The 13,786-nt window shown below is 37.9% G+C and overlaps 1 protein-coding gene across 3 annotated transcripts; it reads right to left on the reverse strand.

Annotated features, from left to right (window-relative positions):
• Window positions 1–517: 517 nt before the first annotated feature.
• Window positions 518–10,273, reverse strand: EMC7 (ER membrane protein complex subunit 7). Of its 3 annotated transcripts, none has more exons than XM_054200061.1 (6): window positions 9,983–10,273; window positions 6,818–6,937; window positions 4,686–4,824; window positions 4,066–4,146; window positions 2,254–2,402; window positions 518–676 (listed from the first exon to the last, which is right to left on the reverse strand). In XM_054200061.1, exons 1-6 carry the CDS (start codon window positions 10,252–10,254, stop codon window positions 631–633), a joined length of 807 nt encoding a protein of 268 aa, XP_054056036.1. In that variant the 5' UTR covers window positions 10,255–10,273; the 3' UTR covers window positions 518–630. The 3 variants fall into 3 exon arrangements, with proteins under 3 accessions (XP_054056036.1, XP_054056035.1, XP_054056037.1); XM_054200060.1 differs by having other exon boundaries at window positions 518–679; XM_054200062.1 differs by having other exon boundaries at window positions 518–2,402; window positions 9,983–10,272.
• Window positions 10,274–13,786: the final 3,513 nt, after the last annotated feature.

Here is a 13,786-nt window from a genome sequence, read left to right on the forward strand (position 1 = left end):
ACACAGATTCCACCCCTAGATTCAAAAAACAAACAAGTTGGTACCATTGTAACAAGCATTAGTTCAGCAGCAGATCAATACACTTCTACAAATCACTTTACCACAGGGGAATAACGTTAGGCAATAAGATTTTGTGTCTTGGATTGTTCAGATAACAGGTTTCTGGGGGTGGGGCAGAGTTTTCTATTGAGGAAGGCAGGGGAGTGGTACACTGCATCTGATCCCAATGACAAAGAAATTGCCTGGACTTTGATACATCAGTTCTAAGAAAAAGAGAAGTGTTGAATATTCCATATGCTCCTTCCAAAGTTTTATTAGTATCCTTACAATTCCTGTCAATTTTTTTACTCTGGACTGTTAATAAAGATTTTCATCTTTTCATGACCTGAATTCTCCATTCTCCCTTAAAGATGGATCAAGACCATGAACAGACACAAGGAAAGAAGGCAGAAACATTGCTGTTCTTACCTTTCTAACAAGGAAGAAACCATCAATATAATTATTACCAAACAAACTGTGACTAAAACAAGTTAATGCAATTTAATTCCCATTCCAATTACTGTTAAACAAAAGTAACTTGTGGCTTGTACTTTCCAGGACAGCACAGTAACAAAGCTAATTGCTCCGTCTTCAAAGAACTGCTCCATGTTTTTCATATGAATTCTTCAGTAAGATGCTGCTGAAAGAGGAGGTTTTTGGGTTTTTTTACAAAGGCAACACATGACACTCATTTCAGTAAATCCTTCCAACAAGAATACCCAAATGTCCTTGTCCCTATTGGATATATTTTACTCAACATACAAAATGAAAACAAGATCAAAAATGTGCTGCTTTGCAAAGACTGAAATCCTTCATTGTCCAAAAAACCATTGATTTATTTATTCTCCAACATCTTAAAAGTAGACTTAATCCTATGAATGAATACTTACTCTTTTGTAGCTTTTATGTTTCACAGCATACTTCTAAGTATGTACTCTAAGATAATTTATAGCCCTCCTAAGTGTTTGGCAGAACAAATAAATGCATTAGAATTAATTTTGCTTCAGGTGTACCTTAGGTGAATGTTAAATACCATTTCTGGAATCAGATATACATTACCCATACTGAACAGATACTGTTACCTAAGAAGTTAGTAATTGTAAAAATGGAAAAGAACAGCATTTATGCTAAAAAAAAAATACTTATGGACAGTTGCTAGTGGGGTTTGGCAGATATTGCTGCCATTTTAATTTGCAAATATTCATCTAGTGGGAAACAACCAATTTTTTCAACTTTTCTCTGAAGTTACTGGGTAGCTTGAAAAACTATTGCAGTACAGACACACATGCTCAAAGAAAAAAGTTTTGCCAGTGACTTACCTAGAGACTGCCATATACTTTGGAACATAATTTAAAAGATGCGTGGGGTTTACCTTCCTACTATATTCTTCAGCTTTTTCTTTCGTTTTTAAAATTTTGCTCTGCATTTGGCCTCAAATCATACCATTGATAAGATGAATGCACAGCACACAGAAAACAGTAAGAACCAAAAGTGTTCCAGAAGTGATACATGTGATTTAGAAAGGAAAGAACCAAGATAAACATTCACCATATTATATAGATACCTTGGATTCATAATTAACTTGACAGAGCTTAAAAGACTTTCTGATGCAGGACGCTTTGCTTCCCTCCTCCCTCAGAGTTTTTAGTAGAAAGTAGATCAGAATAAAACTGGGCAATAAAAAGTATGAAGTCCTTGAACTAAAGTGTACAGGCAGCAAATAATGTAAAATAAAATTATTTTATAGGTAACACACATGACAAGCTGATACAGCAAATTACTTAGTAAACCCAAGACTCAGTTTTGAAAGGATTGATCATTTCAGAACTCAACAGCAAGTATAAAACATTAAAGCCATCTTAAGACTGAACTCCACTTCTATTATCTTTGAATTTTTTTTATACATTGTCTTATGATTAAGACATTCATTACTGTTTAGTACATCATATAATTTATAATTCTCTACAGAACAATATAGTTAATTCAGTATCATCAATAACTTTATACAGATACAGTATTGAAGCCATGTCCTCTTTTGCTTTCTGTCAAGTACAAAACAGCTTATATAGACTATAAAAAGCTACACACCACAGTTGTAGCATACCGTATTTTAAAGTTTACAGTAGTGGCTTTTTGATCTTTCAAGACAAATAAACATGATACCACATAACAAACAGTTGTGCAAACTCAGGCTTAAGAGGAAGACTTAACTACCTCCTTTTTCCAGAACTACTTTTCCCTGCTTTACTGCTGCTACTACCAGACTTGCTGGAAGATTTTGAAGAGAAAAGTCTTGTCATGAATTCAGAGACATCTGGCAGCTCATGGTTGGAATTCAGCATGTTCATTGACTGCTCCATTTCCTGCATGCAAAGATTAGATAACCTTAATAGTTCGTAACGATTATGGCTGTTTCTAAGGCATCAATTGAAAGATCAGGAAGATGTCAAATTTTCCCAAATACTGTTTTACTATTTGTAGTCCTCTAGGGTACATATTGCTACACATTTTTATGCAACCACAGCCAAATGCCCAGCTACGCACAGAAACATAAAATCCCAAAACTAAAAGCACTGGTATATGAAAAAAGGTAACCATGTCTTAAGCAGTCTTACAGGGCAACCACCTGATAAAAAAAAAAAATTCTAAAAGAAAAAAATGCCATTACTGATTTTCAGCATTACTTTCCTCCACTTTAAAATTTAAGCTTTTATTTAGATTTTCAGATCTGTGTTCTCATAGGTTTCACATACTTTTGTGTTTTCAAATTAGTATTATTTACGCTACACATAACAAATTTTTGGAGTTGTTTGAAGGGATTAGATATTTTTATTGCCCTACTTTTTAACATCAAGCGTACAGCAGCTAAGTTTTCTTTGTTTCATGAAAGGAAGGATTTTAATGAGACAATATATCCAGCTAAGCTTAATGTAACTTTAGAGTTTAGCATAGTGGCTCTATGAGACAAACTAATACGGTTTAAAACAAACCAACCCTGAAGTACTTTTAATTCATACAACAGCTGAACTGCACATCCACAGTGTGATAATGCTTTTAGTAATTGCCAATTTAATGTGGGACTGTCACCTTGCTCTTCTAGTTATCATTCAGAATGATACAGTTTTAACTGTTTCCATGGTACAAACAAAGCAAAAGCTGTTACAGCAGCCTTTGTTACTGTAACATCTATACTACATCTGTACTTAATGCCTCTACAACACGCACAGTTACTAAATCATTAATTTTCTATACAAACTAGTACTGGTATGCTTTTTATAGGTATCACTTATTTTAAAAAAAAAAAAAAAAAGAGAAAAATACTCAGTAACCTATAAAGTACTACTGAAGACAGTGGTCATTTAGAGGAAAAGGAGTTTAAATAAACCAAACCCTCAAAAAGCAGCCACCCAAGACAGACAAGGAATACTTCTAAAAATAAGAAAACATTTGGCAAACACCTTGAATCTCCATTTTGTCCTAGCCTTCTGTTATTCGGCATTGTGCATGATGAAAGGACAATAAATCAGATAATTTAATGACTATTATTAAGACTCCATATCATATACGCTATTGTGACATCGGGATTTAACATTCTTGTAAACTATGTGGTTTAGGTTGATGGGTAAGAGAACCCCACATAATACTCTTCTCAACACGGGACACTTAATTAAATGATGTCTAAAAATGAAGTGCTAGATTTCAAGAGAGTGCAGAAATTAACTAGAAACTTATAAGAAAAATTGCCTTCAAGAAATTTTATTTTATAGAAATTCTGGGAAACACCATTCATACTGTAGTACTTTCAAACCTGCACCAAACAATTTAATTCTGCGTTGTGCTGTTTAACAGCATATTCATGAGTTGGAAATGTTAGAACTCATTGTCAGAACAGCAACACTGTATTAACTGAGTAAGTGATGCCCATTAAACCTTCTTTAAAAGTCCAGTTTTGGTTTAATTTCTTTTCTGTACCTTAAAATCTCATTATTTTTGTTCTCTATGTCCGCATCAATTGAACATACTTACCCGTCTCATATCAGGATCACTGGTGTTGACAACTTTAGGCAAAAGCACAAATATCAGTAATGGAAGAACCATCATCATCACCTATGCAGAAAACAGCAAATATTTCTTCAGCTTATTCGTTGCTCCAGACATTTTTCAACATAACTGACATAAAGCTTTTGGATAAACAGCCAAATTCTATAACTATTGCATTTTGAGCCGGTAACCCAGTAACAGTAATCCAGTTGTCAGGAAAGAAAGCTGATAATGAAGTATTATGTTTTAAATAACAGATTTCAAAGTTGGACCATTAAAGCAAATGCATGTTATCTCTTTCAACTGTTAGAATTACAATCTTGCAACACATTGATCTCCACACTACTAGAACATCATGTTGTCAAAGGAACCAGACTATGGGCTATTTTCAGAGGACATACATTAACAGCGTGAGTATATAGGGAAGCAGAGGTCACAGAAAAACTTTCTATTTGTAAACAAGTAAAAAACAAAGAAATAAAACAATCCTCTCAGAAGCAAACTGTGCACATTTTTTCTCTATCATTTTATTCTTGGTATTCTGAATAACAGCTATACTTGGAAACTTAGCATACTTTTAACCTTTGTATGTTGCTTGTACATACCATAGGGTTCATGAGGAAATCTGTCCATCCCCAAGATTCTCTCTTTATAAAGTATGAAGGAGGTCCAGAAGATTTCATCTGGAGTGGGTATGGCAGCCTGACAACTTCAGAGGTTTTGATGTAATTCACGTATCTTGCTCTAATGAGCAAAAGGTAAATCATTAAAAATATAAATACAATCTTTAACAAAAAAAAAAGATTATTTAATAATATTCTAAACAGAGTTTTAATAGTAGACTACAAACAAAACTAAAACTATCTGCTAAGCAGTGTCAACTAGGCTTTACCTTTCAGAAGCTAATCTCTCTCATCAGCATACTTTATGGAATCAAATGATAATTTACCTTTTTTCCAGGCTAGCTATTAAGCAGGCTGAAAAACGTGATACGGAAAACAGACCTGCAGATCAGTATTTGTTCAAATGTGACTCCTGCAAAACATTTTTTCTCACCTTGGTAACCAGCAAGAAAAGCTACAACGTCTAAAGAGAAGGCACTGCTTTGAACAGTGTAGTATAGCTTAACAGAGGTTGCTCAGGGCAACAATTATTTATATGTGAAGTTAATACTACCTTTTCCTTAAGTGCATTACTTTGAATTTATTGATACTGAATCTCAGTCTTTATTACTTTATAAGGTCTTTCCATAGCTCTTCACTAGTATTCATCACTTAGGCTTAGTATTTACTTGGTATTATCATCTAACTTTGTCACTCTTGAACCATTTTTAATGATTTATGAATATCACCCACCTTGTGCAACTCCACGGATGACTTCTGTCCATTACAAAAGAAATAATTTATTCCTTCTGAATTTTTCACCAAATACTCATCCATAGAATGTCTTTCCCTCCTACCTTATGACTACATATTTTCTTCAAAAGCTTTTGAGATTTTCAAGTAGATCTTATCAAACATATCAGTTACCCACATGCTGTTTCATCTTTCTAAGAATTTCAGTGGCTTTTTTAAGGCAGAACTTCCCTTAGAAAAGCCCAGTTGACATTTTCCACGTGCATTATGTTTTCTCATGCATCTCCCAACTGTATTCCTCATTATAGCTTCTACCTGTTTGATTGGTAGAGAAGTCAAGCCTACTGGCTCTGCAGACATACACTAGCAATTTAGCTAATGTCAAATTTGCTACCTCTAATCCTCAGATACCAAAACAGTGCTAATTGAGAGGTTATACACGCTATTGTGTCTATTTTACCGAGTTCCTTCCATATTTATTACATATTAATTGTTGCCAATGAGATACTGCGTAACAAAGTATAAAAGTAAAATTTCATAAAGTTTGGGGAAAAAAATGTAAGTACAAACTGTGCTATTATTATTATAAACAGACAGTTTGTACTGTTTTCAGTTTGGGATTTCAATTTTTAACCTTCCCAAAAAATACTGCTGCAGCATTTATACTGATGTTTGTATTCCTAAAATGTAACAGCATTTTTTATAAGATACTGTAAAAGAGAAACTTGAAGTTGAGATGCTACATGTGTACCTGTACAAAGAATAATGAGCTACAAACACGTTCATTTAAATGAAAATCATCTTAATAGATGGGACATTAATTTTTCTGTATTACTTACTGAATCATGTGCAGTTAAAGATTTACAGTTATAGTTGTTATGGATAACGTATCTGGCCATAACATATTAAAAAAAGGTAACAATGCTACAGAAATACTGCAGGCTGGCAACTACTAGCATTTGCCAGTAACTCTAAGGAGTACCTTATGGAGGTGTAACAGAAATATTTTAGAATTTAGAATTTCATTGTGCCAAGTCTTGACAGAACATTCAGCAGAAAAAAAAGGAAAAAGGGAAGGAGGAAAAAAAACCATACTGGCAAAAGATAAAGTGGTTAACTCATTTATGTCTAGATTTTATTTCCGGATAGCTGCATGAAAAAGTAACGGAAGTAAACAAACAGGACTCTCTTTATCTATTTCCTATTTATCTTTATCTATTTAAGGCCATAAATACGAAAGGAAGAAAGAAATCAGACTTCAGATTTAAACATATGGACTGAAATGGAACATCAGATCTACAGTACTGTTTACATTACTTCTTATACTGTGCTGTCAAGCATACTTAATAGGTCGATACAGAAGCAAATCAGGAAAGGCTCACCTCATTTTGCCTTTTGAAGTTATGTCAACTCGCACAGGCTCAAATTTATGAGCAGGGGATATAACTTCCACTACGTAAGATCCTGAAGGTACATCATGAACGACAAAACTTCCATCTGTCCTGAAAAAACAGTAAGTTCCACTACATTTCAGTATGCTCCAGTACAAAAGAGAGTGTGCTTTACTTTTCGTTAAAGAAGAAACTGTAATAGTATCACTTCATATTATAAATCTTAATATAACAATGACCAAAAGGAAAATTTAAATCGCTTAGCACTTATAGTATCAAGACCCTTAAGATCATAAATGTGTGCCACAAAAGTAGCAGAAATTACCAGTTATGTTAAAGATCTTCTCATGTCCTCAAGCTATTGTCTTGTTGGAGGAATAATTTAACGGCCTAATTAAGTTTTGAAATGCTTACATTTCATGTATTCAAATGATGGCAGAATCAACTTACACTTTCCTCCCTCCTTCCGAAATACATACAATGAAGTTTATGTTGCTTCAGTACTTCTGCTGGAAGCATAACCCCCAAAATTGCCACCCTACATAGTGTGGGCAGATATTAGAGATGACTTGCAATGCAAAAGAATTGCAGTTTGTTCGTTCATTGCAAAATAGAGGTTTTTACTTTTAATTGCTCCCTTTAGGACCAGCCCACGCCGGAAAGCTCTATCACAACAATAAGGAAACTAATAGCTCTGAACATACACACAGAAGGGATTTTTAGGCAGACTGCTTTTATTTTAAAACGTGAAAATTCAATATTCAGTTAAAATTCTTGTAAAAAGATACTTGAAAACTTCATCACCAGGTGCCACTGAATTAAAGTACAGAAGCTTGTCATTTTCCTCCTACATGCTTCCAGAAGTTTCCAGGAAGAAAAACTTAGTGTTCTCTACCCTTTTGAAATGAATATAAAAGATATCTCTCCTAAAGATAAGACTCAAAATTAAGACAAAAGTTGTTCAAAGAGGGGGAAAAAAGCAATAAAAACTGATACGCTAGAAATTTGTATCAGGAAAACAAACAAATGAAACCTCTTAAAAGTGAACCCTCAAAAAGAATTTTGTCCTTATAGTCACACAAGTTCTATCTCTCAAAGACGTACGTCACTTAAGGACTTTCCCCATCACAAAGGCAGAAGCATAGAAACAGTATTGTCTAAGTGGATTTCACTAATACTTTGTGTGATGATTTGATCCCCTAAGAATGCTTACACTATCTTATATTGCAACTGCTGTGGGATGTTTCCCTAGAAATTTCCTTTATTTTTTTCATTTTTTCACAGTATTATTTTAATAAAATTCAATTATATTTTTTTTCTAAAGATTTCTTTATATGACACAGCAAATTCTCACTTCATAAACTGGTATCAAACTGCTTTTTTAGAAGAAAAAAAGTTTCATTTTTATTACAGTAGGGAAACTAATCTGATCTATAAAAATGCTTGTACTAGAGAATGACTCTTGAAATACTCAAAAAGAAACTTTGCTATGTCAAATAATTATTTTCCTCTTTTTGATAACTGGAATGACATCCATGTAATATATAGTCAAAACCTGCATGAGAGTTGGTGACAAAAGATGGTGACAAATTTATCTTCTGATATACCAAATACATTTAAATCTGTCACTGAAAATGAAGGATCTTTCTACTGAACCAGAAATACAACTGTTATCTAAGAAAACTGTTCTTTCTTCTAACACAGTCCTTACTAAAAGTATACTGCTATCCACTACTGCGCTTATTACAAGTAAAAAAAAAAAAAATCCCAACTAACATTAATGCATTTTTCCTAAAATGTACCACGCTTATGGTAGTGCAACATCTACAAATATGTTTATCAAACTGAGTAACTTACGTAATATTCACTGCTTGGCTTTAAGTTAAATCAGTATAATTTGATACATCTATAAATACACGTATCAAATTAATGTAATCAATAGAGCTTGATATCTAGGTTACACTATCATAAATATGGTATGCTCTTAGCTAAGACTATTTCCTCATATTTCAGACAACTCAAGCTCAAGCAAACATTTGGAAGTTTACAAACTCCATGGTATTTATTAAATCAGCTCCTAAATATGATGTCAGGCTCCCAGAGCTCGGTTGTAGTGGCTTATCAGGTGCCACACCAACAAGACTCTGTAGGTTTTGCACAGTCAAAATTCAGTTCAAGTTTTATTGCAGCAGGAATAATTAAAAATGACTAGTATTTACAAGATGGTATATTATATTAATTCCATATAAACTTTCTCATTATAATACATAATTTTAAAAGCAATGTATTACACGGTATTAAAAATACTAAGAATTATTTTAGAACAAGGGTCTACTCTTGAAACTATGAGATTAGTTTTATTCTGAGGATGTTTTCTATGCCTTAATATCTCTAGATCCTTAACTGATCTGAATATACCCACTACTACCTGAGACTGAATAAGCTAATCTGATTCTTTACAGCTCCCAAATCCATTTGCCTGACGTTGTGTGAGGAAAAAAAGCCGCAGCGTTTGAAATGGCTTTCACTAGTACAGTGAAAAAGGTTTTTCACAGGTACTGTAATAGATAACTACAACTGGAACTTTTGCCACAAACAAACGTTTCTCCAGAATAAGCAAATTCTTAGCTAAAGAGAGGGTCTTAAAAAAGAAGGGACAGAATTTGCACCCACAAAAGTACCTACTGTACTCCACAGTTTGATGCAAACACGGTTTGTTTTGTTGTTTTGTTGGTTTTTTTAAAATGAAAACTCGGTTCCAATTTTTTGACGGCTAAAAAGCTGGCAACTTTGGCCACCAATTTGTTCACGCCTGCGGGAGGCTGAGACCACCACCACCACCTGCAGCACGCCAGCTTCCCACTGCAGGCCTAGCCGTTCCTAGCGCCTCACAAGGCAGAGCGCAAGCGTACCGGCAAAGCCAAACCGGGACGCGAGATGTTCGTCTCCGCAGCTGTGCGCCGCCACCCGGGACAAGGCCGCTGCCTCGCAGGGCGCTGCTCCCGCTCCGCCACAGCTCGCCGCCATCTTACGGCCTGTCGGAGGCGCGGAGCAGATCTCCGAGCGCCACCGGGCGACGGCGGACCCAGCCCGGCGAGGGGACGCGTCCTTCCCCGCCGGACCCCAGCCCCCCGCCCCGCCCCGCCCGCCGCTCACTTCAGGAAGCCGACGTGCTCCTCCCCGTCCACCAGCACCCGGGCCCCGGCGATCCAGTCCTGCGGCTTCACCCCTGGCACCACGGCCCGGCCCTCGATCTTAAACCGCTCCCCTGGGCCCGCGACGCCCGGCGACTCCGCTGCCCCGACCGCCTCCGAGCCACAGGCGCCGTCGGGCAGCGGCGAGGCACAGAGCCAGAGCAGCAGCACCAGCGGCAGCGCCGGCCGGACCGCCCCGCTACCCACCGCCATCGCGCCCCCAGCTCCGCGCATGCGCCGAGCGCCACCCGCCGCGCGGGGAGCCGGGCCGCGGACCTGCTGCGCGTGCGCACCAGGAGGGCGGCAAGGGGAGCCGGCGCCGAGCGCATGCGCACGAGAGAGGGTGGGGAGCCCTCCGGTGACGGAACCAGCGCCGGCCAATAGGAGGGAGCGGGGACGCGTGCTGAGGCGGAAGCGCTGCTGCGGTCGGGGCCGGGGTGGAGGCCCTGGCCCAAGCGCCTTTCGCCGGGCGCCTCGGCTCGGCCTTCGCGTGGCGGGAGTGCGGGGCCCGGGCTGCCCTGCTGCCCGCCTGAAAGAGCGCAGGCCGCGGGGAAGCCTCTCAACTCGGGCAGAGCGCCGGCGGGGCCGCAGGGGCACCTGCCTCTCAGTAGCGCCAACGCAGAGTCCACAGGGCTGGCTGGCTGTGGGCATAGACTAGATACACCCAGTATGACCACCACAGGTGGTTATCGCTTGGGCAGGGTTTCAGGAGATAAAAGATCAGGTTGGCACCTGGGAAGGAGGGAGCGCACCATCACATGCTCTTGGGCCCTAAAAGCAGCACAGTTACTATAAACATCTTGCAGTGCTTGCTCTGATTCTGCAGCACGGGTAACTTGCAGTCTGGATAATCTGTGTCCATACACAATTCTTCAACAATTTGTCTATTCCAAGATGACAAATGTAGCGGGAGGGCAGAGAGGGCTCCTTTGTTTTCCAGTTTGTGAGTAAAAGTGTAAGATAATTTGCCACTTAAAATGTGGAAGGATACAAACACAAACCTGAAGAATATAAATGTGTAAGAAGTAGACATATCCTTCTTGGTAACAGATGGATCCATTCAGAATTAAGATGTTTTAGTTTTAAGTTAAATAAAAATAGTTATCATGCAAAGAATAATAATCAAGCTTTTTCTAGGAAAAAGTTACCAAAAGAAAAAAAAATTGGTCATTAAATCAAGGCCTAAAGTGTGGTTTTTTTAACCAATGACTTACAGTACTGCAGTTTATTTCTGATGAATAACTAGAACTTGTTGACAGTACAATAGTATGAAAAGCTGTTACTTAGTGGGCAGTCGCAGAGTTACAGGAGAAACCAAGACGGCTGTAATGCCTCCCCTACCCCTGTTTTCCCTTTACACAGCATGTCCTGTTACATCATACGTGTTCGTTGTCATATTGTGGCTACCCTTGCTTCCTTTTTACCTCTTTTATGTCAGAGTTAATTACTAACCACACTGAAAACATTTAATTATTAAGGAAGATCATGTTAGAGATGATGAACCTGGTCATCAGTTGATAATAAAAACATTATAGTCGGTATGACTTTGAAAGCCTATGTCATCCCATGTGAGCAGGATAATGTGAATTATTTCTCTGGTAGTATTTTTGAGATTTGTCTACTTTGGAGACAACCAGGAAGACATATGATCAATGAGGTGCTTCTGTCACGTAAACTCAAAATAGCAAGGAACTCCATCAGTTTTGGGGGTGGAAACCTAAGAATGCAAGAACTGAAGAGTGTTAGAAAGTAGCCTCTCTGAATTGAATAACTTTGAGCGTCACTTTTTTCAGTTTTTGTTAACGAAGCGGGTACTTACCAATAGAACCACTAAATAGTAGGATTCATGTTAAAGTCAGAGACACAACGCTGTTTCCAGTATAATGCCACAGAAAGACATCATCTTCATATCGATATCTCATGTTACTAGTTTTTATATGCAGTTAGTGTAAAAATGCTCCTATTTTTTAAATATCCTCAAGGGACTGTATTAGAATGCTGTCAGACCACATAGAATGGTCATGACCTCCATTTTAAGTTTTACGGATTTCCTCAATCAAAGAATTTATTAACCTAAATAATACAGTTGCTTGGTTTAAAGCCTTGTGAATCCAAAGAAAAGGAAACCTCATTTGTTCTTTCATACTCTAATCCAGGAAGCTTCTCTCGGTATCATCCTGCCAGCAAACTGACAAGTTAGTTGAACAGCCTCTTGGCTAGAATCCCACCCTCATGTAGAAACCCTGACTGGGCCCAGCTTTCATTGCAGAAGCATATCTCCGCTTTTACATATGCAAAGTTTCTAATGCCTGTATTGGCATGCAACCATTTTAATGTTAGGCAAACAGTCCCTTCTCATCTCACTGTGAAACTTCTTTACATATTAATAGCCCTATTTCATACAAACAGATAAATGGGTTAACATATTTTTAAGGGTACACAACTGAGAAAATAATTTGGTTGATTACTGCCTTTCAGTTAAGACTAGCTGTAAGAGCATCTCATTTGAGTGGGTTGCGCAATGCTATTTGTGAGTTTTGATATCACGCTGTGTTTGCCTTCTAGGTAAAAAGAACAGCACCCCAAAAAAGTAGTATAAATGGAAACAAAGAAATAAAAATATCCAGGTATAAATTTATCAAAATATAACCAAGTATAACCAACTACTCATTTTCCTAGTACCTCATCTGGGAGACGCTACCTGTTTTTTCTGGAAGTAAAGTTGTGTCTGCAGCTTGGTGTCAAGCAAATACTTGATCAGAAAAGACAGATGAAACTGCCAATCAACAGTTTCAGTTCAATTGAAACAAGCGAACAATTCCATCAGCCTCCTGAGAGTGATGATGGATCTCTCCTGAGATCCAATGAAGGATGACCTCCATATCTTATAGCTGTCTTTTCACTGATGGATTCATCCCCTGAGTAACAGCTAGGTAGAAACTGGCAAGTTTCTGAAAAGTTCCACCCTGCTCACAAGCAAATTCTTGGTTTTGTCTGAGTTACTTCAACCAGCTGTCGCTAATGCTGCAGAACTGTCAGCCAGATGGATGAGAGCTGACAGTCCCTAATGGGTTGAACAAAGAGGAGGTCTAGACTAATGTAATGCCATCACGCTGATAACACTGAAATCCGGATCTCCAGATTCTTGTCACTTTTGGTTTCATCTACAAACTGAAAAAGACCCATTAAATCCCTCCGAGCTCTCTGAATGCAACATCAAAATCCATGAGCATCACAGCTGTTTACAGAGAATCATGTAGTCTGAGATACTGGTGGACACTCTTAGATAGCAAGAGAGTTTTTTCTCCCCTGAGGTAAGAAAGAGTTTACAAAAATGTAGCAGAACTTATTTTTGTGCTGAATCCTTTTCACAGTCTGAACACTAGCAAAACTTGCTGTATACATTTTTTGCCTATAGTTCACCATCAGTAAAGCATTTTTATAAACTTTAATTCACCTTTGAACATGTCTGCAGTTGCTCTGAAAACATCTCTTTCTATAAAGCTGGTAACACTGTCTAGCAATTAAATATTTTGCTTTTGAAAGTGTATGTGATCCTGTCACTGATATTGGTTTACTTCAACACACAGGACATGCACTGGACCACAAGAACCAGCAGCCCAGAGTCTGTTTTGTGTGTGATTCGGGCAGCGATATGCAGAGCTGCTGACTTTTAGCAGACAAGCAGGGAGCAGCTTCAGCCTCTAATCTTACTGTAGTCTTTGAGTCAGTCCCCCAATACGGGTGCACGGGTAACACCCAGTGC

Source organism: Rissa tridactyla, chromosome 4 (assembly GCF_028500815.1).
Source record: "Rissa tridactyla isolate bRisTri1 chromosome 4, bRisTri1.patW.cur.20221130, whole genome shotgun sequence".
Lineage (NCBI taxonomy): Eukaryota > Metazoa > Chordata > Aves > Charadriiformes > Laridae > Rissa > Rissa tridactyla.